We start from the raw sequence: 26,656 nt of genomic DNA, 5'->3' as shown, positions 1-26,656 counted from the left end.
GTGTTCCTTTTTTAAGATTTACAACAGTCACTTTCTCAAGGGGGACACTTGTTATAAACACATTAAATCACCAATTCAGTCACACAATTAACAAAAATTAGATTACCATCAAAAGTCAATGAATGTTCAAATGATCTACAAACCGTGAATGAACATTGATCTCCATTTCTTAGGGAGCACGACGAGTACGGCTTCAAGATCATTCCGGACTACGAGGTGGAGGACATGAAGCTGCTGGCCAAGATCCAAGACCTGGAGATCCGCTCCCACAATCTGCTGAGGCAGGAGGCCGGGGTCAGACCCCTGTTGGACCGCTGGGCTCAGTATCTGGGCGGCCGCCTGGCCGACGACCTCTACCCCTCCCAGGAGCTCAAATTCCTGCTGCGGTGTGGCGTGCCGCGGGAGTACCGCCCGCAGGTGTGGCGCTGGGTGGTGAGGGCCCGCACACGCTCGCTGAGGGAGCGCCACCCGGATCGCTATGAGCAGGTGGGTGGTAGGGTGGTAGTGGATCAGGCAAATTCACTTCCTTACAATGCATCTCTCAATTTCATAATCTTTCTCCATCTGTCCATCCATCTTTCCGTACATCTACATGAAATCCATCCATTACTGTTTCAGCTGTGCCAGAAGAGCCTTACGTCTCCCCACCAGGCCTCCAGACAGATCCAGTTGGACCTGCACCGCACGCTAACCACCAATCAGCGCTTTTCCTCACCCTCCAGCCCCGCCCTGCAGCAGCTACAACGAATTCTGCTAGCCTTCTCCTGGCAAAACCCCACCATCGGCTACTGTCAGGGCCTCAACAGGTACAAGACTCCCTTTATCAGTCAGCAGTGTGCTCAATAAAATATTAAATATAGAGAAATACTGCCACCTAATGGGCAAAGCTGTAAACTGATATAAAGTGCAGACTCCAAAACAATATCTACACAATGTTCTCAGTTTAGGGAAGACTGATGAGTTTTTTTGATTAGTCTAAAAACATGCATTTTCCTCGATCTGGCTACTCAGACTAGGCTGTAAATATACCATACAAGCTTTCACAGACTTCAAAACAATCTCTACAGTATATCTAAGGACAACTATGACATTGGCCACTCTCTTTCCCTTCAGGCTGGCAGCCATAGCTCTCCTGGTGCTGGAGAGTGAGGAGGATGCCTTCTGGTGTCTAGTAGCTGTGGTGGAGGTCATCATGCCCCACGACTACTACACCAAAACACTCATAGCCTCGCAGGTAATGATCCGGCTCGAAGGAGCAAAATATGTGATTTTAAACAACTGTATAGATGCATAAAATAATTATCTACAGTTCTCTGTAATAAAAATACGGGAAGTGGTGTTTTAAGTGGGATTTAATCCGTTTTAGTTCTGCAGCTGTTCCAAAACATGGAACTGAAACTGAAATAGCGCATACATTTCATGAACAACGTAATGAATTCAAGATTTCTCATATCATGCCAATATCTGTTAATGTCATCTGCTGATGTGACATGGTGTATGTGTGGATGTTGCAGGTGGACCAGCGTGTGCTGAAGGACTTCATGGCGGAGAAAATGCCCCGGCTGACTGCCCACTTTGAGGAGCATAGTGTGGACGTGTCCCTCATCACCTTCAACTGGTTCCTGGTGGTGTTCGTGGAGAGCCTGCCCAGCGACATCCTCCTGCGGGTGTGGGACGCCTTCCTCTACGAGGGCACCAAGGTACCGCGCTTAAGTGAGACTAGTGCCTGGGCCGAAAGCAAAACAGAAACTCCTAGCTCATGGGTATTCAAATGTGGGTCCTGTCTGCAGGATGACTGGTTGTTAACTGATTGATAAATGTTATCGATTGCCCAGTCTACCCACCTGGTATAATATTTTTTTTGCAGCAGCAGTTCTAATGTAAACGTGCATGCATGTTTTTGATGCAGGTGATATTTCGGTATGCCCTGGCTCTGTTCAAGTACAAAGAGGAGGAGATCTTGAACATTCATGACAACGTGGAGATCTACCAATACCTGCGCTTCTTCACCAAGACCATCTCTGATGGCAGGTGAGAGGTCATCTAAGATCAAATTATGGAGGCTGTGTTATGAAGAAAATGGCACTATATTAGATCTGTGTTTCTGTAGTGGGATAGGAACCACTATAGCAGAGGTCTTAAACTCCTGGATGGCTGGTGTGCATGTTTTTGTTACAGCCCAGCACTTACATACCTGATTCACCCCTAAGTGGTTTGTGAACAATTCCACTAAATCACATTTAGCTTGTCCTTTGTAACCTGTTCAATTGTTGTATTATCTATATGGTTTGTGCTTTTTGTCCTGTACCTACTTAGCCCATTCTTTTTCTGCTGCCCTATTTAGTCGGTGTGTTGCTGGCAGAGCAGATGGAGGAGCTATTTTTGCTGTAGACCGAGACAGATGCTCTCTCACCATATAGAAGTCAGATAGCTCTGTTGTCGCTGCTGCTATGGGCTCAACACATGGGAGAAAAGGAGGCTATACAGCCAGAGGAGTGCATTGAGGGCAGCATTCACAGCACTCTGTTTTGTATCTCCAAACAAAGAGCAGATGAGATACATGCACCACTATCTCAGGAACTCCTGTCCAATGCATGCAAGTAAAACAGATGTGTGAGAGAGGGCTAAATCTGGTGTTGGGGCCATACAGCTTATGGAGTATTTTTTGACTATGCCTCCTGCACAGAGTTCAATTCTGTGGTTTTTCGGTTTGGAAATCAACAGGCTGAGTAATATTGGGCTTGTTTCTATGTCTTGCCTTACTCTGTTCCGTCCAACAGGAAGCTGACCAACATCGCCTTCAGCGACATGAACCCGTTCCCCATGAAGCTGTTGAGGAACCGGCGTGCACTGCATCTGGAGTGCCTGCAGGGGGAGCTCAGAGAGCTGGAGGCCCAGCAGAGGGAGTTTGTCACCGAGAGCGCCGAGCGTAAGGACAAGGACCTGGACACTATACTGGTCAGCGAGGACGATGAGGAGCTGTAGTTAGGGGACGGTCAGAGACTCTGGACAGAGGGGTGGATCCTGTGGAACTAATGGATCTAATGGATTGGAGTTGTAGACTATACAGCCATCTGGTGAAGAATGGCCCCGCTGGTACAGATATGACCCACCCAAAGCTCTGGTCCAAGATCTATTTCTTACTGTATGTTAGTCTATTTGTAATGTATTTTTAAAAGGTAAATAGTACCGGAGTTGTGGTCAAGAACACTATACCTGACCAACCACATTCTCTCTAGATCATCTAATATAATAGTTTACATGCACTGCCATAGGAATGAATGCAAAAGACACAATTTACACATATTTGCACACTTCATTTAACTACAGTAGGTATTTCATCGATCATATGTCATGTAGATTTTTATTTAACATGTTTCACTCACTTGCCAAAATGCACACTCCAGATTTTGGGTTAAAGCATATTTTGTCCAAATGCACGTTACTTGTGTATTACTGCTTTGCATTTAATTTACTTTTCCTTTCATTTGTGTGTATCATATGTACCATAACACAATGTGAACTTCATGTAGGTATGTATAATGTAGCAGTGGAGGCTGCTGAGGGGAGAACGGCTATAAATAATGTCCGGAACGGAACAAATGGAATGGCAAACACCTGGAAACCATGTTTGATGTATTTGATACCATTCCACTCCAGTCATTACCACGAGCCGTTCTCCCCAATTAAGATGCCACCAACCTCCTGTGATGTACAGTACAACTACGACAGTCAATGACAAGTTTACTTTTTCCAATTTATTACCTTAAAAAAACGAATATACATAAATACATAAAAATCAAACAAAAAAACAAAACATTGCCCAATGTTAAACAACCTTACTGCAGAGAAATGTAACACCAGACAATTAAACTGATGTTGCCTATTCATAACAGTATCTCCCATTCCTGTGTGACAAGAATAGACGCGCAGTTTGTTTCTAGGAACGAAGAGAGGTCGACTAACATCTCGAAAAACAGTGGCTTTGTTGCTGAGTAAAGCTATTGTTCTATCAGTTAAGTCAGTATTAAGTCACGTGGATCTAATGCCGTAATAGTCACACCCTACAAAGATGGCTCGCCCTAAAATGGAGCGAGGAAAAACCCCAGACGGAAAACATGCAAGTCGTCTATGGTCCACCGTTTTGAGTATAATACTGGCTTTTACAATACTGGCTCTTCCTTCTAAGTAGTAGGGCTTTCTGTCCGCGCTAATAGAAGCTGACAAAGCAGGCCTTGCGTCTCAGCTAGTCGCAGAGCAGCTTGCTTTACAGGCGTGTAAAGAAAAAGAAACCAGAACTGAAAAGCCAGTTAGCACAACACGGTCTCTGTTGTTGTGTCTGATTTTCCCGTTGTGTGCGTCGACTGGTAGTTTGGCAAACAGAACGGTGTGGGTTAAATGTAGTCAGACAAGGCTGAGAGAAACAGTCCCTCGGTCATAGTCTTGGTCTTCTATGATGGACACATACCCATGAATGACATGTCGTTTTCAGAGAAATGCAGTTAGTTATCAGTAGTCTGACCTGTGGATTCCTTGATTGCACTAGGCATATTTTTGGGCAGGTTCTCTCACTTGGGGAAAGGACCATCCTCTGAAACATTTAAGAAACATCTCTACATTGTATCGACTGACAGAGCTAAAGTCATTTTCAACTATAAATATTTTAGATATCTTAAATTGATCAGTGTTTAAATGAATACCATCTTAGTGCAATTCTTAACATACTTTACGCAATAGGGTTCTGTGGCAACGTTAATTCGGCTTGACTTTTTTTCAACATACATGCTCTTAATATTTCATAGGTACATCATAGTGTACGGTCTAGTAGTGTATTCCCGGAGAAAAGCGCACCAACACTCTTGTTTTCCTGTTTTGAAACATTAACGATGTTATTGTGAAGGATGGCTGGTGCTTGTCATTCTCTCACACGAGAAGCTGAACATGAACGTTATGTGAACAGTCACAGCCATCTCTCCCTTCAACATTGAACATATCCACCAGGATCACTTCACAATATCAGGATACTATTTAGTCTTATCAACACATTATTCAACTCTGCATAAAACGTGCATTTCATACAATTCTGAAAGTCTTCAAAAGATAGCATTTTCTGACTTAGAAGATTGATAAAAGCAAATTCAAAAAAAGGGGGGGGGGGCGGCAAAGTTGTTCTTCAGTCTCTCCAATGGATTCAGTACTCTTGGTATCAAATACACATATCTACTGCAAAAAGAAGAGGGGGCTTAAGGCTTACAGCACTTCTACCCCCCAATTACAAACTGGGGAGTCCCGTCACTAACCAATAAGAGGGGGCACATCCTATGGAACCAGTTAAGGCAAAGTGCGAGTGTGTCCCCCTCCACTCCCCCTCACATCAGAGAGATGATAGCGCTATGCCAGGAACTTGTCTTGAAAAGCTGTAGTGCACGTAAAAAAAATTAAATAATGTAGCGGTAAATACTAATGGTGTTGCATTATTGCTTGAGGGCTGCAAAGTCATCACTTCCTACTGAGACTTCAGTGGAAGAGGACTCGTTACACTGCACCTCTGATTAGGTCAAAGGTCCATTGTCCATCAATCCCAATAATGACTGACTGGTTTGATAAATGAACCAAGTGAATCAAACTAGGGGACAATTGGTTGAGTAAGAAAAGCAACAGACTTTGCAGCCCTCTGGATAGTTCTCACTGTAAATGTCATGCCCAGTTCACAATGAACCCTTAGTCCCTACCCCTAAACCTCTCATGGTCCCTTGTAGATCTAAGTGTCTAGGTGTAGGGGGGATAGACTTCCAGTCGGCAGTAACTTTGTCTCTGCGTCCCTCCAAACCATGGGAACTACAAGTTGTCTTCCTCCAGCTGTAATACCCACAGCTGTATGACTCTGTTTCTGCACATCCCAAAAATCACGCTGCAAAAACAGATCCCCTACACTCTGGTAAAAATACATCTCCTTTCAAAACAAAAGTACACTCTTCCATGATGCAGATTGAATTCAAATGCAAACGTGAGTCTAACGTACTTAAGTTTCAGTGGTTGATTAAAAACACATCTAAGTGCTATATCATTGCATGACAAATAAGTATCTCGCTGATCGAGAAGTCCAACCAAAAGGCAAACTTGTTATGCAAAACGTTGACAACCCAAAGTGATTGAATACATTTTAGTACTGTGTTCGACTAGATGGCAATTCTTTTTTTAGTCTTATAAAAAAGGACATCACTACGAAAAATGCATCAGCCTTTTAAAATATGCAGCGCTTCAATATAAAGTGCTTCATTATTGTTATTTTTTTACAGTTTCTTATTAAAATATTGTATTCCCTGGAGTGAAACCATAGTAAACATGTTACACATTGGTAAAAATAAACATTCTGGAATGTCTTTTTAAAAAGTCCCATTAGGTGATTTTGGTCAAGCTGAACTTGTTCCTGGAGCCTGGAAAGCAAAGTTATTCAAGTCTTATTACTCCATTCACAGTATCACATGCAGTCATTAAAAAAGTATTTGGATGGTAAAATAATGAATGGGTGAAAAAAGGGTTAGATGCATTTCCAAGCTGTTATGATTTAAAAAAAATAAAAGGACAAGAAAAGGTTACGGAAAAGAAAATGGAAGCCATGCAGTGGAGTGGTGATGTTAGGATCCATCTTGTGACCTGAAGGCTGCACATTCAGAGGAGGACTGAGGGATACGCCTGTATCCTTGGACCAAAGCTGACTTGCTGCTGTTATCAACACTGATTGTGCATTATGACAAATACACATAGCTTATTATTTTAAACTATTGGGGGAGATACTACCTCCTCTATAACTACCAAATTACAAGAATAACTTTAACCATAATGCTCTCAGAGTATCTAGGAGATAAGAAAAGGCAAAATCTACAAGTAAACAGAAGTGCCAACTTTAGTAGCTCCTAACAGCGCTTTAAATAATTCCAGCAGTACATGGAAATCCAGCAGCACGGTACAATAGACTGGCAAAAATAGTCCTATATCCACCTCCACCTCGGTCCCTTTTAGCATTGCATCATCAGTCTGGCATTGTTGTTGCTCACTGCTGTTTACTTTGGGGGGGATGGACTGTTTATTTTGTACTGTTCCTTTGTGTTCCCCCCCCCATCTTTCTTAGCTGACAGATGATTGTCTGCGCTACCAGACATGCCCCTCTACCAAAAAGCACCATAGTGATAAGGCAAAAAAACTCAACCCAATTACATTTCAGGTTAAAGATGGCCAGGAGATGACAGGCGAGCAAAAAACCCAGTAAAAAAAAAGTGGGATGGAATAGTTTGCGAAAATAGTTATTAGAGATGTGGGTGAGCAACATGCCGTAGTGGTGTGTTAGTTAGTTAGTTAGCATGCGTTAGCTAGCATGCGAAGACGACGGTTTAGAAGGCGTCTGTGGCTTTGGTTGTGGCTGAGGCACGACGACGGGGGAGGGTTTCTGGAGCAGCGTGGCGAAGAGGAAGAATGTGGAGGTGGGCAGGTAGACGCAGAAGAAGAGGACCACGTCCTCTGTCAAGCAGAGGATCAAGGAGACCATGGTACTCTGCTCCCCCAGGGCCCAGTCCACCAGCACCCCTGCCAGGAGGTAGTACACGTGGAACTCCTGCAGCTCCTCCCACTCTCCCCCGCCTCTGTCCAAGCCCCAGCCCACCTCCTCAGTGTCTCCGCCCCCGTCGCTGCCCCCTCCACTGTCACTCACCATGGGCTTCATCTCCGCCCCCTCCACCAACACCGCCTCTGTGGGGCGGCTCCGCCCTCGCTCCACCACCCGCTCCAGCTTCCTGCTGTTTTCCACAAACTCCTGCAGGGAGAGATGGAAAGCAGTGTCATACCATGTGCTGAAACGCACCAGTGTTGGTTAATATTACGCTTAATATTCCATGTGAATGGTCTTGTGTGGCTCATTTGCTAGAGCATGGCGCTTGCAACTCCAGGTTTGTGGAGGGACCAGTACGAGAAAAAAAATGAAAAATTGAATGCATTTCCTTCGTTATTAAATCACAGAATCCTTAGCTTTAGTGTCCCAAAACAAAAACCTAGACTGAACAAAAATAAATGCATGATAATTACACAGGTGCACCTTGTGCTGGGGACAATAAAAGGGCACTCTAAAATGTGCAGCTTTGTCACACAACACAATGCCACAGATGTCTCAAGTTGAGGGAGCGTGCAATTGGCATGCTGACTGCAGGAATGTCCACCAGAGCGTTTGCCAGAATTTTAAAGGACTGACCTCACAACCGCAGACCACATGTAACCTCGCCAGCCCAGGACCTCCACATCCGACTTCTTCACCTGTGGGATGGTCTGAGACCAGCCACCCGGACAGCTGATGAAACTGTGGGTTTGCACAACCAAAGAATTTCTGCACAAACTGCCAGGAACTGTCTCAGGGAAGCTCATCTGTGTACTCGTCGTCTTCACCAGGGTCTTGACCTGACTGCAGTTCCATGTCGTAACCAACTTCAGTGGGCAAATGCTCACCTTCAATGGCCACTAGCACGCTGGAGAAGTGTGCTCTTCGCAGTTGAATCCCGGTTTCAACTGTACCAGGCGGTGGGGTTATGGTATGGGCAGGCATAAGCTACGGACAACACACAATTGCATTTTATCGATGGCAATTTAAATGCACAGAGATACCGTAATGAGATCCTGAGGCCCATTGTCTTGCCATTCATCCGCCGCCATCACCTCATGTTTCACCATGATAATGCACGGCCCCATGTCGCAAGGATCTGTACACAATTCCTGGAAGCTGAAAATGTCCCAGTTCATCCATGGCTTACATACTCACTAGACATGTCACCTATTGAGCATGTTTGGGATGCTCTGGATCGACATATACAATAGCGTGTTCCAGTTCCCGCCAATATACAGCAACTTCGCACAGCCATTGAAGAGCAGTGGGACAACATTTCACAGGCCACAATCAACAGCTTGATCAACTATGTGAAGGAGAAGTATCGCGCTGCATGGTCACACCAGATACTGACTGCTTTTCTGATCCATGCCCCTACTTTTGTGACCAACAGATGCATATCTGTATTCCCAGTCATGTGAAATCTATAGATTAAGGCCAATTTCATTTATTTCAATTGACTGGATTTCCTTATATGAACTGTAACTCAGTAAAATGTTAGAAATTGTTGCGTTTTATATTTTTAGTTCAGTGTATATTGCTAATTGCTGTATTACTACTGAGTGCCATTATTGGAAAAAGTTGCATGTTGTAGTTCATAATCCTAAACCTAACTGGGCTATCATACTAAACCAAACGGGGATATTTTTAGGGCCCATTTAGTCACACTACCTGTCAAACAAATTAATTAATATTATGCAGCTACTGGAGTTGCTAACAAATAATTTTCCATTTCCCTTCAGCTTCTACGTTTTTAAACATCCATCCAGAGAACATCTCCAGAGGGAACCTACCATTCAAGAAGGCCCCCTTCTGAATTCACCTACTACCTCCCATTAAGGATGCTCAAGGTTGTGTGCTATATGAAACAAGCTACTTTGCATATTTTGGGAGCTTTCTTCCCCTGATTATGTCTGACAAGTGCGCTGACAGCTCTCCCAACAGAAAAGCATAAAGTTACAGGAGAAAATAATTTAAATGCCATGTTTTGAATATTTGTTCATCCCTGGATGATTGAGTTGTAGGATAAATGGAACATCCAAAAGGTGCATGTAGCAAAAGGGAAGATGCAGAGATAAGAAACAATTATGAAGTCTAATTGTGTTCTCAATGAACAGGACTCAAAAATAATGCCATTTTTGAATAGATATTCTATATTACATGTACTTTACGCCTACCTACATGTGCAAATATACTGAACAAAAATATAAATGCAACAATTTCAACGATTTTACTGAGTTATAGTTCATATAAGGAAATCAGTCAATTGAAATCAATTCATTAGGCCCTAATCTATGGATTTTACATGACTGGGCAGGGGCGCAGCCATGGGTGGGCCTGGGAGGGCATAGGCCCACCCAATGTGGAGCCAGTCCCAGCCAATCAGAATGAGTTTTTCCCCACAAAAGGGCTTTATTACAGACATAAATACTCCTCAGTTTCATCAGCTGTCCGGGTGGCTGGTCTCAGATGATCCCGCAGGTGAAGAAGTCTGATGTGGAGGTCCTGGGCTGGTGTGGTTACACGTGGTCTGCAGCTGGGAGGCCGGTTGGACGTACTGCCAAATTCTCTAAAACGACGTTGGATGCAGCTTATGGTAGAGAAATTACCATTCAATTCTCTGACAGCTCTGGTGAACATTCCTGCAGTCAGCATGCCAATTGCACACTCCCTCAAAACTTGAGACATCTGTGGCATTGTGTTGTGTGACAGAACTGCACACTTTAGAGTGGCCTTATTGTCCCCAGCACAAGGTGCACCTGTGTAATGATCATGCTGTTTAATCAGCTTCATGAAATGCCACACCTGTCAGGTGGATGGATTATCTTGGCAAAGGAGAAATGCTCACTAACAGGGATGTAAACAAATTTGTGCACAAAATTTGAGAGAAATACGTTTTTTGTGCTTATGGAAAATTTCTGGGATCTTTTTATTTCAGCTCATGAAACATGGGACCAACATTTTACATGTTGCGTTTATATTTTTGTTTAGTATAGATAAACAGTTTACTTCCCATTCCAACAAAATCCCACCAGTATACCATATCTTCACGTAGATTACCATCAGGGCTTTGTCCATGTAGAACTCTCTGCCCGGTGTACCGTCATTATATTTGGTGTCGATGGCGAAGCAGAGGAAGAGCACGTCCACCACGATCTCGAAGATGGACAGGAAGCAGTGGGCCACCAGGAAGGCAAAGAGGCAGACGATGATGAGAGGGAGGACCCACTCTGCGTAGTCCCGCTGGTAGTTCAGCAGCAGTACGCCGGCGAACGCTGTTGACGTCACGATCAGGATCTGACCATGCACACACATTTAAAACACATATGCATGTAAAAATAAAAATCAAAATTTTAATTGAGCAGTCCACGCCACAGGAGGTTGGTGGCACCTTAATTGGGGAGGACGGGCTCGTGGTAATGGCTGGAACGGAATTCGTGGAATGGTATCAAATACATCAAACACATGGTTTCCAGGTGTTTGATGCCATTCCATTTACTCTGTTCTGGCCATTATTATGAGCCGTTCTCCACTCAGCAGCCTCCTGTGAGTCCACGCAATCAGGCCCACACTCAAGGTAATGGCTGCCCTTAACCACAGATGTAGGAACAGATTGCCCTACCCCCATCCTAACCTTAATCATCAAGGGGTTGAAAAGTAGATCTGATCCTGTAACAGTGAATAGGGACTACTCTGAAGCCCTCAAGTATCCCAGCAGCCCCCCTCACCTTGCCCAGGAAGAGGACAAAGTCTCCCACGGCATTGATGGCGGCCACCCTCAGAGCGTTCTCCACCAGAATCACAAAGGCGTCGCGCGCCGATGTGCAGAAACTGGTGCTGTTGATGGCTGTCGCCGTGTACGCATTCTAACGACAGAGAGGAGAGACTGTAGTCACTAAACCAGACCAGCAGGATGCGAACCAACTTACACCTCTTATCTATCCTTTATTTATATAAAAAAAGATCAAATTAGAGGGAAGGAAAGCACTCCTACCTGATTCAAATAGTTGAGGCACTTCTCCAAACACCACAGGCAGCAGATACAGGTCTTCAACATGCAGCGAGCACATGCATTTTCCTGTGTGAGAGAGATGGGGAAAGGTATCTGAGATGCACTACTTTTCAAAAATAGATACAATAGTTTTCAAAGCTGTTCCCCGCAGAGCTCCAGAACTTAGTGTTCTCACATCTCCATGCTAAACCAAAAGATAGTGGAAACGGAATGCAGCAGGCACAGTCAGATTGCTGTAGGCCTACCCAACTTTATGGAACAGTTCAGAGTATTAGTCAGGTGAAGTTACCTCCCCTCTCAGAACTCTGGAGAGCTAATGCCAATTTATCCCTTCAATTCATTATGCTGTAAGGTCCATAGATCATGTCAAGCAGCAACACTTGGGACGTGACAACAAACAGTAGGTTAAGGACAACAGACACTAGCTCACATTACCCACCAAGGAGAATAAAGAAAAATACCTGTAAAAACAAATAACATGATAATACTATAGAAACACGGTTTACCAGATGTGTTTATCCAAAATGAGTTAGTTAAAATAGTCATTATATATGTCCCATTTATTAACCAAACCTACACCCCTAATGTTACCAGCACTGTGCCAAACCCAAACAGCCATCTGAACCTAAAACCAAAATAAATCCTCTCTTCTCTAAACTGTCCTAAACAGAGCAACAGAAGATAGCAGGTGTCAAAAAAAGTCATTATAGCCGATGTCATGTCACAACAACTGTCATGTTGACATTGACAGCAATTTAGATCTACTGGTGACAAGCCAACAAGCTAGCCTTGATTAGCTTGTACAGCACATCACTGTATGTAACATGCAGTATTTTATTATTCTCCATACAATGAATGTCAGCGATAGAGAGAGAAGAGTTAGTAAACAGTGTGCTTTACCTTGCCCTTGAGCTGGTTGTGGACGTACATGAGCATTAAGCGTGGGATCTTGACCAGGGTGATAATGAAGGAGCCCTTGGCCACTGTGCCCAGGTGGTACCTCATCAGCCTCAGCACTGATGACAGGATGGGCGTCACTGGCAGCCTGGTCTTGTCCCTGAGACAGAGGAAAGGAAAAGGATAGAGGGAAAGAGAATGGGAGTAAAATAAATGAAGAGAGAGAAGTTTAAATTGATATTCTTGTTCTCCTCTCTGTAATTCCTATAACTCTGTGAGAACAGATTACCCATAAATACCTAGATTTTCTTTTTAGCAAAACATTTGTGACAGACAATAAAATCTAATGTTATTACTAAGCATGATTATAGCCGATATCCTATAAAATAAACATTTGTATATAAACAAATCATGAAAACGTAATTTCAGAGTCAGACCTTGTGTAGTAGTACGTGACCACGGCCCCAGCGACAGTCATCTGCTGGCAGGCCAGGATGAACTCACTGATCCAGATGAGGCCCACAGTGTGGTACCACATCATGTACTGCAGAGGCCCAGTCAGCCGAAACTCTGTCAGACCTGTCTCCTCGTTCTGGACCGGGTTCCCTGAGGGGGACATCTCAGACTCAGTCTAGTGGTCGGGACTAGTTTGGACAAGTTCCTGAATAAGGCCAATACAGTAAACTGAACTAAACCATCCTAGTGCAGTGTCCTGTTGTGTTGGAATTCATCACTTATCATTTGTAAAGATGCTTTCCCACTCTCATGTTTTCATTCCCTTTCTCTCTCATATTTTCCCCTCCCTCCCTCCACCCCACTTTCACTTCCAGCACCAGGCCCCAGTACATCCAGAAGAGGAGAACCATTGCCCCTCCCTCCCTCCCTCTCTACCTCTCTACCTCTCTCCCTCCTCCATCACCCTCCCTCTCTACCCCTCTCCCTCCTCCACCCTCCCCCTCTACCTACCCCTCTCCACCCTCCACCCTCCCTCCCCTCTCCCTCCCTCACCGGTGGTCCCGAGGAAGAGCAGCACCAGGCCCCAGTACATCCAGAAGAGGAGCAGGGCCAGGAAGGTGCAGAAGGGCTGCAGGGTGAGCAGCGGGAGGTGGATGAACACCTTGCCGGCCACATGGAACAGGGCGATGGTCAGCGCCACGCGCTTCCTCATGAACAGCATCAGCAGGAAAAGGATCACCTGAGGGGGGGAGCGAGGAAGAGACAAAGGAAGAGAGAGAAGGGAAAATCACACAAAGAGAGAGAAAGGTATAGGGGGAGAGGGATGTAAATGAGTGGAGAAGAGAACAACAGGTCAAGAGAAGGTGGAAGAGACATAGGAAGACAAAACAGACAGGAAGAAAAGGGGTAAGAGAGAATGAGAGAAGGATGAAACAAATGGAAGATGGCCAAGAGGAGAGAGAGAGCGAGAGGAAGGTTAAAGAGTCAGAGAGGAGGAGGGGGTAAAAAAGTAGAGAGGTGTCAGGAGTTTGAGATTTCAAAGCAGCACCAGGCATTCAATCTGAAATGTCACACACACCCCACCCAAAATCTACAAGGCTTGGTTGCCCACAGTGTCCCTTTCATCACAAACACAAACACTAACTGTACTCACTGTGAATACTGTGGCAGCGATTGCATACACCAGAAGCGCCTGGCCATTGTCCCTGGTCATCTCTGCTTCCTCCTTAGCATCTTTAGTCTCTGTAGTCTCTGCAGTCTCTTTAGATAAGGTCTCGTTGGCAGTTAACCGGTAGTCTATGTACAGCCACCACAGAATGCTTGTGCCCGCTACAGAAAAACAGACACTTTTTATGATAGATTGAACACCTGCACACTGATAAATGCAAAGAGGACTGTCCCAAAAATGATCATAGAATGAATGTTAAGTGCAAAACTATGTCATTGTTTCATGGTTTTCAGTTGTTATTTTGACTGATCAGGAGACAGGAAGTGAGCTCACACAGGGAGCCCAGGACCACCATGGCAGTGAGGATCCAGACCAGCACAGCAGAGATGTAGCGGATGATCACCATCAGGATCATGGAGAGCACTGTACAACACAGGCACAACAGACCTTTAAAACACAGATCTAGGATCAGCTAACCCTGCCCTCGGTCTCAACCCTAACCTCAACCATTTGGAATCAAAAATCAAAACTGACCATCAGGAGAGCCAGTTCCCCAAGTGAAGATCGAGGGTCAGCTAACCATATTCAAAGCCTTTCCTTCCCCACTTCGACACAGCAGAACTTTGTCTTACCCTAACCCACATGTACTCTGAGCATTAACTCCCAAATGTACAAGTTCATGGCTCCCATGTCATGCCCTTTACCTGCCAGCTTCCATCCTCTCATTCCAAAGAGGGCAGTTTCAGGGGGGACTCAAAGATGTGATGACTTTGCTGTATTTTCACCCAGCACTGTGTTTCTCCACCATTGATGTCTGACCTACAGTAACTGCCTGTGTACTGACACGTCATACTGATATGGAGAAATCAGCAGAATGCACTAAAGCAGGACAGGTGTTCCCTATGCAGGCCTATTCTTTACTGGCTCACATTAGGGAAGGCTCAGAGACTAGTGGGCCCCAGAAATACAATGAAGACCAATCCCTCCCACTGGGTTTAGAGACTAAGGCCCTGTCCAGAAACAACCCTTAGCCCCTTCCCCTGGCTCTTCATGTAGATCTGAAACAATTGGATAGGCATGGTAGTAGTTCCACCTTGTTCCCCAATGGGTGGAGATTTTGCCATATTGCTTTTATCTATCCAGCATCCCCCTGAGATACTGCTGATAACAAACGCATGCTGACAAACGCATCACCTAGTGCCAGCAGGCAGAGGCCCACGATGATCTCCTTGCTGGCCATCACGCCGCCGATCAGCCTGTGCAGCACACTGTTGTCGCTCACAAATGTCACCACCGCCTCAGCAAACTTGGCATAGCAGGAGATGTCCACCGGCGTGCAGCGGTTGAACACCGGGAGAGATTTGCTGTGGGATGGAGCGAAGTAGAGGTCAAAAGTCAGGCGTCACGACCTGGGAGGTTCTCTAAAACATGACCTGTTTGAATACTTAAAATGTATGTATCCCCACCCCTTTCTTGAGGTAATATCTAATCTATATGACTGGTTAAGTGAAAGTCCTTTTATGGTTCTGAATGAAAAGAGGAAAATAAGCAATCCTAGCCTATTGAAATGCAGCCCTAATGTTAGGCCTATTTACCTTGGGGGAACTGGAAGTTTGGGACATTTGTCGAACCTCTCTGGAAGGCCGGGATATTTGTGACCGGCTAGTTCGTATGAACACAGCTCCGAACCTGAGTGACAGACAGACAAAGAATTTGAACACAGGAAAGTGGAACCATACACAAACAGGAACATAAGGACAATTGATTTAAAATTCAGTCTCCCCAGAAGTAATCAGTTATAGCTCAATATGCTGTCTAAACCAACATATGCTGATCCATATTTCATCATTTTCACTTCATGTAACTAATAACGTTACACAATCTTGTTCTTAACTGTGCTACGCTCACTGCCCCGGGAATTCAGAATCAGTCAGTCGAATCAGAACACAAGACCACTGGAGACGGCAAAGTTACATAATCCCAGCCCAGTCTATCATGGGGCATACATGGACTGTGTGTGATACGATAAGTATATACAGTACTGTCAGTAGACACGCAAACCTGGCTGAAGGACGGGCTAGTGTGGCACAAACAGTACCCATACAGCAAGGGGTGGCATTGGCCTTAAATGGGGCCTTTGTTCATCTAGTTCGCTCTCCACTTGTGCCAAGGTGCCTGCTGTGCCAGAGAGTGTGTGTGTGTGTGTGTGTGTGTGTGTGTGTGTGTGTGTGTGTGTGTTGAATGAAAAGACAGTATTAAGGGAAGATGGCACGCGGGGTCACAGACATGTCAGTGTTTATAGAAAGTGTTTGTCGTTCCAAAGGATGGCAGTGATTCACTGTCAATGACGTGATGGATGGCAGCTGTAACGATGACCTAGTAGCCTTCTGTTGATGGGGGAAGAGAAACACCTGCTCCTCATAACACTCTTTTCTAACGGGATGATCTTTAGATGATTTTTATGCCTTCTCATCTAAAGATTTGTGGTGATTCATTTTTCTCTCCATGGATATGATGTGAGATTGTGATGAATAAAATGCAAGAGCTTCCTTTCAAAACAATTCATTACATGACCACTATCGACAAGCAGATTTTCAAATCAATAACTTGCATGTGCTGGGTCCACAGCATTATCAGTAGAGTTACTGAGAGGAATAGAGAATCAGTCAATGATTCAATATGCTGTCAGTGTTATGCTTTTGTGTGCTTTGATGGTGGAAAAGCTTATAGCTGACAGTGTCCACTGTTTCACTATGGGCCCTACTCACCATTGTGCATGGCGAACCTCTTGAGGTCCTGGTACGTCTTCAGCTCTTCATCAGGACACAGGGACACACACAGGGCCATGGACTTGATCTTCCTCTGCACTATGTCAATGTTGCATGGGTCCAGGAAGAACACATACCTGCAGACAAATCAGACGACAAAATATCTGTTCATCTGTTCTTTATCAACACAAAAAACACCTACATAAGGAATGGGTAACAAGGAATGTGAGAATTTCAGCAATTTGATTATCAGTTCTTTATCAATAAAATCTGTTTCCCATCACCAATATGAGGAATGTGTCACGAGAAAGATGTGAAAATGTGGGCGTGGGAACATGTGATACTGAGAGAGGAAAACAAAGTAACAAAATGACCGGAAAAATCCAGAAGCCTACACCTCCCCTCAATGTCCTGTTCATTTTTGGGGACAAAGCGAACACACTGCCTCAACAATACCTTATTCACTGAGATATGATAGAATGCCGCGAGATAGAGAGCCTTTGGCTGCTGCTACTGCTGCTGCTGCTGGAACTGGTCCATGGGACTTGGCAGTGGAACGGAGAGTGAAAGGAACAAGGACATTTTAATAAGAGAATCCTTCACTGTGGTCCATCTGCCTGGTGCTTTTATACACTAGGGGGTGGGCACCTTGCCCACACACACACACTCACAGGAGGGTCGTTCCATGTCATTTCAGCAAGCTATGACACCCACCATCTCAGATTGTTCTGAACTCGTTTCTGTAGTTAGAAACAGATCAGATTAGCATTCCTGCAACATTATTTTGTTGAAATATAAATTTGACCTCAGAGAAATTGATTGCACCCAAATTGGACATTTTAATTTATAGGATTCATAGAATATTCAATAAATATAGTACCTAACATCCGATTTGGACCAAATGTTTTTTCTAACAATGAGTAAGACATGAGGAATCCAAAGAAATTGTCAAAAGCTACCCACGGACCCCCCACGCCAATCCAACCCCAACAACCAGTATACGTCTCAGTTCTCTATGTCTGACAACACAGGAGGTTGGTGACACCTTAATTGGGGAGGACAGGCACATAGTAATGGCTGGAATGGAATACATGGAACAGTATCAGTCTCAAACACATGGTTTCCATGTGGTTGACACCATTCCATTCACTCCTTTCCAGCCATTATTATGAGCCGTCCTCCCCTCAGCAGCTTCCTGTGTCTGACAAGTAGTATGGAGCTGCAGCTCGGAGTATTGTTTCTTCATCCTATATAATGTATTCTCAGTGAATTTGGTAATGTTTTTTTTCTCCTGTTCAGATATATTAGTCACTGAAGTTGTTCGTTTTATATCCCATCCGACATCCTGATGGTGCCGTTCCTGCTATTAGGTGGACAAAGTTTGAAGTATCCCCCACCTCTAAATGTTAAAGGGATAGTTCACCCTATTTACAAAATTACATATTGGTTTCCTTACCCTTTAAGCAGTCTATGGACAATGTTTGACTTTTCTGGTGATTTATAAGCTGGCACAGTGGTTTGCACTGCACACATGCTTGTTGAAAGGAAGATAGATATGACAATCAAGTCACATTGGATTTATCAGACTAGTCGAGGGCAGTTTGACTTTCTCTAAAGTCAGTTCTTCCTAACAGCTGAGGTTAGGATCGGACTTGGATAAACTGATCCTGGATCAACCAGCTGCCATGGCCAGAACAATACGCCTACAGCGCTGTACTGTTTACATTTGGCCCCTGCCTTGTGAATGAGGAGCTACTTAACTGTATTAGCTAAATAAACCCTGACCAGCTATCCCTTAAGCTCTGACTTTGTTGTCACTGATTGCATTATGTGACACCAGCCTATACCTCACAAAGGTAGGTCACTTAAAAGGTTGCTGAGGGCAGGACTGAATAAAGCATTGAACATAACCTCGACTTGGCCTACAATGCTAGACTTAAATTAACCACCCCAGCAATGCTAGACTTTTTTGCCCACAGAATGCAAAAAAATAGGCACTTTCGGACAAACAATGTCTGCGTACCAGCAAGAAAGATCACATCTGTTATTGTTATTGCCGTGTTCAAAACAACTGGGAAATCTCCGACGTCCGACTTCAGTGCGTTCAAGACAACTCAGAAAGAAACAAGCTCCGACAGGGAAAAATCCAACTCGGAATTCCAAGTCAGAAACTGGAATCTTTCTAGAGCTCGGACTTTCCGACCTGAAGATCACGGACGTCATGATTTGTCTTGAAAGCACCATAAGTCTAATGACATGAAGAGAAGATATACCAAGAGAGAGATGAAGGACGTGAGGAGGAGAATCAGAGAGAGACACACACAGAGACAGAGAGACAGGGACAGAGAGAGAGAGAGAGAGAGAGAGAGAATTGACAGCTGTGTAGTCCTTTATTGAATCCCGTGACAGCTGCCTTCTCAGTTGAGTTCAGCATCAGGTGGTTGCGTTCGCAACGAGGCCTGTCAGTCAAACGTCACACCCTCTCTACCAAACTCTCTTCTACACACTCACACACTGCCGCTGGGGCCTGCATTAATCCAGTGATCTCGGTCTACAGTGTCTGTCTGTGTCTGTGTGTGTGTGTGTAATATATATACACACACATATACAGTTGAAGTCGGAAGTTTACATACACCTTAGCCAAATACATTTAAACTCAGTTTTTCACAATTCCTGACATTTAATCCTAGTAAAGATTCCCTGTCTTAGGTCAGTTAGGATCACCACTTTATTTTAAGAATGTGAAATGTTAGAATAATAGTAGAGAGAATGATTTATTTCAGCTTTTATTTCTTTCATCACATTCCCAGTGGGTCAGAAGTTTACATACACTCAATTAGTATTTGGTAGCATTGCCTTTAAATTGTTTAACTTGGGTCAAATGTTTCGGGTAGCCTTCCACAAGCTTCCCACAATAAGTTGGGTGAATTTTGGCCCATTCCTCCTGACAGAGCTGGTGTAACTGAGTCAGGTTTGTAGGCCTCCTTGCTCGCACACACTTTTTCAGTTCTGCCCACAAATGTTCTATAGGATTGAGGTCAGGGCTTTGCGATGGCCACTCCAATACCTTGACTTTGTTGTCCTTAAGCCATTTTGGAAGTATGCTTGGGGTCATTGTCCATTTGGAAGACCCATTTGCAACCAAGCTTTAACTTCCTAACTGATGTCTGGAGATGTTGCTTCAATATTTCCACATAATTTCCCTTCCTCATGATGCCATCTATTTTGTGAAGTGCACCAGTCCCTCCTGCAGCAAAGCACCCCCACAGCATGATGCTGCCACCCCCGTGCTTCACGGTTGGGATGGTGTTCTTCGGCTTGCAAGCCACCCCCCAATGGTCATTATGGCCAAACAGTTATATTTTTGTTTAATCAGACCAGAGGACATTTCTTCAAAAAGTATGATCTTTGTCCCCATGTGCAGTTGCAAACCATAATCTGTATTTTTATGCCGGTTTTGGAGCAGTGGCTTCTTCCTTGCTGAGCGGCCTTTCAGGTTATTTCGATATAGGACTCATTTTACTGTGGATATAGATACTTTGGTACCTGTTTCCTCCAGCATCTTCACAAGGTCCTTTGCTGTTGTTCTGGGATTGATTTGCACTTTTCGCACCAAAGTACGTTCATCTCTAAGAGACAGAACGCGTCTCCTTCCTGAGCGGTATGACGGCTGCGTGGTCCCATGGTGTTTATACTTGCGTACTATTGTTTGTTCAGATGAACATGGTACCTTCAGGCGTTTGGAAATTGCTCACAAGGATGAACCAGACTTGTGGAGGTCTACAATTATTTCTTTTGATTTTCCCATGATGTCAAGCAAAGAGGCACTGAGTTTGAAGGTAGGCCTTGAAATACATCCAAAGGTACACCTCCAATTGACTCAAATGATGTAAATTAGCCTATCAGAAGCTTCTAAAGCCATGACATCATTTTCTCGAATATTCCAAGCTGTTTAAAGGCACAGTCAACTTAGTGTATGTAAACTTCTGACCCACTGGAATTGTGATACAGTGAATTATAACTGAAATAATCTGTCTGTAAACAATTGTTGGAAAAATTACTTGTGTCATGCAATAAGTAGATGTCCTAACTGACTTGCCAAAACGATCATTTGTTAACAAGAAATTTGTGGAGTGGTTGAAAAATTAGTTTTAATCACTCCAACCTAAGTGTATGTAAACTTCCGACTTCAACTGTATACAGCGGGGAGAACAAGTGTTTGATACACTGCTGATTTTGCAGGTTTTCCTACTTACAAAGCATCCAGAAAATCACATTGTATGATTTTTAAGTAATTAATTTGCATTTTATTGCATGACATAAGTATTTGATACATCAGAAAACCAGAACTTAATATTTGGTACAGAAACCTTTGTTTGCAATTACAGAGATCATACATTTCCTGTAGGTCTTGACCAGGTTTGCACACACTGCAGCAGGGATTTTGGCCCACTCCTCCATACAGACCTTCTCCAGATCCTTCAGGTTTCGGGGCTGTCGCTGGGCAATACGGACTGTGTGTTTTCGGTCGTTGTCATGCTGGAAGACCCAGTCACGACCCATCTTCAATGCTCTTACTGAGGGAAGGAGGTTGGTGGCCAAGATCTCACGATACATGGCCCCATCCATCCTCCCCTCAATACGGTGCAGTCGTCCTGTCCCCTTTGCAGAAAAGCATCCCCAAAAAATGATGTTTCCACCTCCATGCTTCACGGTTGGGATGGTGTTCTTGGGGTTGTACTCATCCTTCTTCCTCCAAACACGGCGAGCGGAGTTTAGACCAAAAAGCTCTATTTTTGTCTCATCAGACCACATTACCTTCTCCCATTCCTCCTCTGGATCATCCAGATGGTCATTGGCAAACTTCAGACGGGCCTAGACATGCGCTGCAGGATTTTAATCCATGACGGCGTAGTGTGTTACTAATGGTTTTCTTTGAGACTGTGGTCCCAGCTCTCTTCAGGTCATTGACCAGGTCCTGCCGTGTAGTTCTGGGCTGAGGTGAGATCTTGCATGGAGCCCCAGACCGAGGGTGATTGACCGTCATCTTGAACTTCTTCCATTTTCTAATAATTGCGCCAACAGTTGTTGCCTTCTCACCAAGCTGCTTGCCTATTGTCCTGTAGCCCATCCCAGCCTTGTGCAGGTCTACAATTTTATCCCTGATGTCCTTACACAGCTCTCTGGTCTTGGCCATTGTGGAGAGGTTGGAGTCTGTTTGATTGAGTGTGTGGACAGGTGTCTTTTATACAGGTAACGAGTTCAAACAGGTGCAGTTAATACATGTAATGAGTGGAGAACAGGAGGGCTTCTTAAAGAAAAACTAACAGGTCTGTGAGAGATGGAATTCTTACTGGTTGGTAGGTGATCAAATATTTATGTCATGCAATAAAATGCAAATTAATTACTTAAAAATCATACAATGTGATTTTCTGGATTTTTGTTTTAGATTCAGTCTCTCACAGTTGAAGTGTACCTATGATAAAAATAACAGACCTCTACATGCTTTGTAAGTAGGAAAACCTGCAAAATCGGCAGTGTATCAAATACTTGTTCTCCCCACTGTATGTATGTATGTATGTATGTATGTATGTATGTATGTATGTATGTATGTATGTATGTATGTGTGTATGTATGTATGTATGTATGTATGTATGTATGTGTGTATGTATGTATGTATGTATGTATGTATGTATGTGTGTGTGTGTCAGTCACATCAATAGGTCAGTCCTGAGAGAGGCTGTCAGGGTGCTTTAATGAAGCATATAATTGCTAGCTAATGTGATGATTATGGACTGGGGGAAGCTAACCAGTGAGCCTGAAAAGGTTCTCAAGGGCAGAAGCCATTGAATTTCACAATAGTTCTGTCGACAAAACCTCCATCTATACATCTGCATGTGCCTGTCAATATACATACACACCTTTGACACCAATGTCAGACTATTACCCAGGATTAGAGGGTTGGGGATTATTTCAGACTGGGCATGCTAGTCACTGTGGGATCAATCAACACAATAGCCATGTACAACCAAGGGTCCAATATCCCTATAGCTATTAATTTAAAATAGCCTTGCCCGCAGGCATGTTTTTACACAACCCTACCACAAGCATCAACAGCACACTATGAGTGAAATCAGCTTACTCATTGTTGGTACAACTCTCCACTCTAAAATGGGACTGAAGACACCATTCAGGAGACAAATTAAATGGGTAGGTGTTATGCTCATCACAGCCAGTTTGTGGTTGTTCAAAGGAAGAGTGAGACTGAGAGACAAGGCAGTGTCTGCACTCTGCACCACCCAACAGAGACAAGGCAGTGTCTGCACTCTGCACCACCCAACAGACTGAGAGACAAGGCAGTGTCTGCACTCTGCACCACCCAACAGAGACAAGGCAGTGTCTGCACTCTGCACCACCCAACAGACTGAGAGACAAGGCAGTGTCTGCACTCTGCACCACCCAACAGTGCAGAAACAAAGCAGTAAACAATGATGTATGGAAAGAAAGAGAAGGAGAGAGAGAGAAACCTACAGATAGAAATAGAAAGACAGAGAAAATGAGCGAGCGCACGCACGCATGAGAGGGAGAGAGAGCAAGAGCGAGAGAGAAAGAGAGAAATACAAAAAGAGAGACAGAGAAAGAAACTGCCAGCCAGTGACATCTGAGTTTTCACAACTATTTGAGTGACAGGGTCCTCCTGATGTGAGCCAGCACCCTCTCAAGAAACGTCTTCCTGCGCGCACTTACTGACATAGTCACTGACTAATACCAAGCCACTTTCTCTCTCCACATGATGATTAGCTATATCTTATGTCTGTAAACACTGGCAGCAGCGCAATGCATACCATCTATACACACATTAACACAACGGATGAATTCTATGTTCAATAGGAAGGAACTAGCGTCATTATTTCATTATGTTTTTTTGTTTCATCAGTAGTCTGTCCAAACGGTAAGAGGAAAACATCAAGCAGAGTGAAATCAAACCCATTCATATTTCTTCACTGACACTCCGGCAAAACCTAAATAAATGAATTACCCTGTGCTGATGACCCAAAGGTCTGTACCACAGGAGGTTGTCTAATTCGTAATTCTACGGTACCACAAGGCAATCATTAAGCACACAGTCAATCCAAAGAGGGGAAAGTAATCAGCATGCGATGCAAATGAAGTGGGCTGAAATACCGGTGTTCCCAGAGGGTGGTGCGTGCAGTAAGTACAGTTGACCGTGACAGAACGTCCTACTCATAAGGCCTCTGCATATTTATTCAAGGTTTTATTTATGCCAGTTTCCCCATAGGCCACAGTTAAAATGACTGCAATTTGACATTTCTATTGAACCAATGAGCAACAGGGCAAACCTATTTCTTAATATTTCTCAATAATGGGCTAATTCGCCCTAACATTTGTGTTTGTAAACAGAGGGGTGGGTTTTGGCAAATGTCACTGCCACTTTAAGATAGAAGAGTGTGAAGTGGGTGAGAGTGAAAGATGGGCGAGAGACTCACTTTTTGTCCGTCTGATCCAGTCCACTCAGCCTGACCCCTTCGATCTGCTCATTGCGCTGGCCGCAGGTGTTCCCGTAGCTGTCATATCCAAAGACCAGGCGGCCTGCGCCCCCAGTGGCGATGGTAAACCCACAGATACTCCCCTGAGAGAAGCATTAGCAAGCATTAGCATCCAATGCTACAAATACAATACGTGCATGTGTGACAGTGGGGTATGGACTTGTATCAATATATTGTTGACAGGTATAAAATGCAATGTACCAACCTGACTCTCTAACTGCGAAGCTTATAGATAGTTTAATGACCAGTGGTTTTTAAGTATTCAGATTAAAATCACGGAAATTGAATAGTACTTAATTTGTCCATCTGTTACAGCAACTATTCTTATTCTCTCACACACATACACTTTGGGAAGAGCACAGGATCAGCTGCCGTGCAATGGTGCCAGTGTCCATGGAGCTGGCTAGGGTTTAAGTGCCTTGCTCAATGGTCAAAAGTAGGAAGTGGTACCTGGGATCTGAAACCAGTAGCCATCTACTAATTCTAGTTGCTGGTTCGATTCCCACTTTTTCATCGCCTGGTCTGAGAGTTGATCATCTATTCCGATCGGTTTGTTTGTTTCATACATTTTAGCCACAATGTCAACCATTCTCAAAAGTCTGAGCACACTTCAAGTTCAAACTTCAGGAGGTGTTGTTAATTGTCTGCATGCTTGGAGATAATTGGCTGAGCAAAGGTGGTGTGGTAACCTGACACAGTTTCCACTAGCCAGGCAATCAATCACCTGGGCATTTAAAGAGTGTGTCATATGACAAGTTGAACGACTTTCATTGAGGGGAGCCTTGTATTTAGTCTCCAAATGTGGTTTAACCTATATATTTATGGTATTACATTGTTCTTCGTTTTCAATTGTAAAATGAATAGGCATATATACTTACCATTCCAACACAGAATACAGTAAATAAAAGGAACCACGGCAAATCCGTGCAACTTCGATCCTCCAAGGGTTTCCATTCTCTCTTTGTCCTCTGGAAAACAAAATATCAACACATAGGCTGTGCCACATTAGCAAATAGGCTACAGTCTATATGAGTCTTTGTCAATTCAAAGGTGACACTGTAAGCTACACATGTTATTTCACACACAAAATGTCCATCAATGACACGCGCCCTCTCTAGTAGTCACCGTGAATGTAATTAGGCCAAGTTTTGACTGCCTTTGCCCAACGCAATTTTACTGACATTGCATTTTCGTAGATAGAGGCTATTTGTGGCCGACTGTAGTGAAACAGACTTTGCGTTGAAAACAATCACATTTAACGATATTCTACTATCCTTCATTGCCAAGGCGCCGTTCAATAGCGTAAAATCTTGCACGTTGCGTGAGGTGAGGTTTGTTTACTAAACTAACGGTGCTCACGAGCTATTTATGGTATACAAAGCTGCTTTCAAGTGGTAGCCTATGCAAAATGTCGGTGGTAATGAACTAGAAAACGATTAAACCATTATTGTCGCAAGTTATATAGCTCGATATTTCCTCCTCGGCTTCAATAATAATAGGATTACACTAGTCTTCCCCGATGAACATAGCCCAGGCTTTTTATCTAATCTGACTACGGTGGTGAGAATTGTCATTGGATGACAGCGGTCGCAACAATGTAGCAGTGCAATCGTCGTTCCATGCATGATGTTCAAGGTGCAATTAAACGAATGCAACATAGGGATGGAGGAAACCGTTAGCTTACCTCTGTGCTATCGCAGCATCCCATTGCAGTCAAGGGTTAGATTTGAGAATAGCTAAACGCTACAGCACAAGAAGAACAAAAAACCCAAACTTGCTGGGAGTTCCCGGTATTATGTTTACCCTGCATGAATTGCAAAACACCGACTTGAACGATTTGTAGATTAGAAAGGCGACACAACTGGTATATTCCATCAAAAATGCATACTAATATCTATCTCCTTCCTCCAGGTATAAGGGCTTAATACTTTAGGATTTATCGCACACTTCCTGGTGGATTGTGCTGGTGCAGCCGGAAAAGGAACGTAGCATCCATTCATGAGACTGCGCATTTGGTAACCGACTATAACCGGAGGATGGCGGGACGTTGGCGGCGCGCGCGACTTCTAAAAGCACTGCTTTATCAGTGTATCCTAATGTCCATTTACTCAAACCACACAATATGGCGCACTCGTCCAT

General features: G+C 44.0%; 2 protein-coding genes across 5 annotated transcripts in view; one reads left to right on the top strand and one right to left on the bottom strand.

The window, feature by feature from the left end:
• LOC311107518 (TBC1 domain family member 2A-like) overlaps positions 1-3,891 on the top strand; it is a 34,238-nt gene extending 30,347 nt beyond the window's left edge. For 3 of the 4 annotated variants that reach the window (XM_084150018.1, XM_084150020.1, XM_084150021.1), the window contains 6 exons: positions 174-486; positions 619-806; positions 1,114-1,234; positions 1,515-1,700; positions 1,910-2,031; positions 2,781-3,891. In XM_084150018.1, coding sequence (XP_084006144.1) covers positions 174-486; positions 619-806; positions 1,114-1,234; positions 1,515-1,700; positions 1,910-2,031; positions 2,781-2,985 — 1,135 coding nt within the window. In that variant the 3' untranslated portion in view covers positions 2,986-3,891. Of the gene's footprint in view, positions 1-173; positions 487-618; positions 807-1,113; positions 1,235-1,514; positions 1,701-1,909; positions 2,032-2,344; positions 2,504-2,780 lie in introns of those variants that run through there. The other variant, XM_084150019.1, reaches the window with a different exon arrangement.
• A 3,475-nt stretch (positions 3,892-7,366) lies between these two features.
• On the bottom strand, positions 7,367-26,307 carry LOC311107519 (choline transporter-like protein 1; the record flags this gene model as incomplete). Its single annotated transcript, XM_084150022.1, has 15 exons — positions 26,202-26,307; positions 25,396-25,485; positions 24,458-24,600; positions 16,950-17,086; positions 15,777-15,870; positions 15,376-15,545; positions 14,515-14,604; positions 14,167-14,342; positions 13,566-13,752; positions 12,995-13,163; positions 12,561-12,717; positions 11,643-11,726; positions 11,377-11,514; positions 10,709-10,945; positions 7,367-7,810 (listed from the first exon to the last, which is right to left on the bottom strand). Exons 1-15 carry the CDS (start codon positions 26,223-26,225, stop codon positions 7,367-7,369), a joined length of 2,340 nt encoding a protein of 779 aa, XP_084006148.1. The 5' UTR covers positions 26,226-26,307.
• Between the last annotated feature and the right edge of the window lie 349 nt (positions 26,308-26,656).

The sequence above is a fragment of the Coregonus lavaretus genome (genome assembly GCF_964263955.1).
Source record: "Coregonus lavaretus genome assembly, chromosome: 32".
NCBI lineage: Eukaryota > Metazoa > Chordata > Actinopteri > Salmoniformes > Salmonidae > Coregonus > Coregonus lavaretus.
The sequence above is the reverse complement of the archived record's forward strand: the minus strand, read 5'-3'. Positions and strand labels throughout refer to the sequence as shown.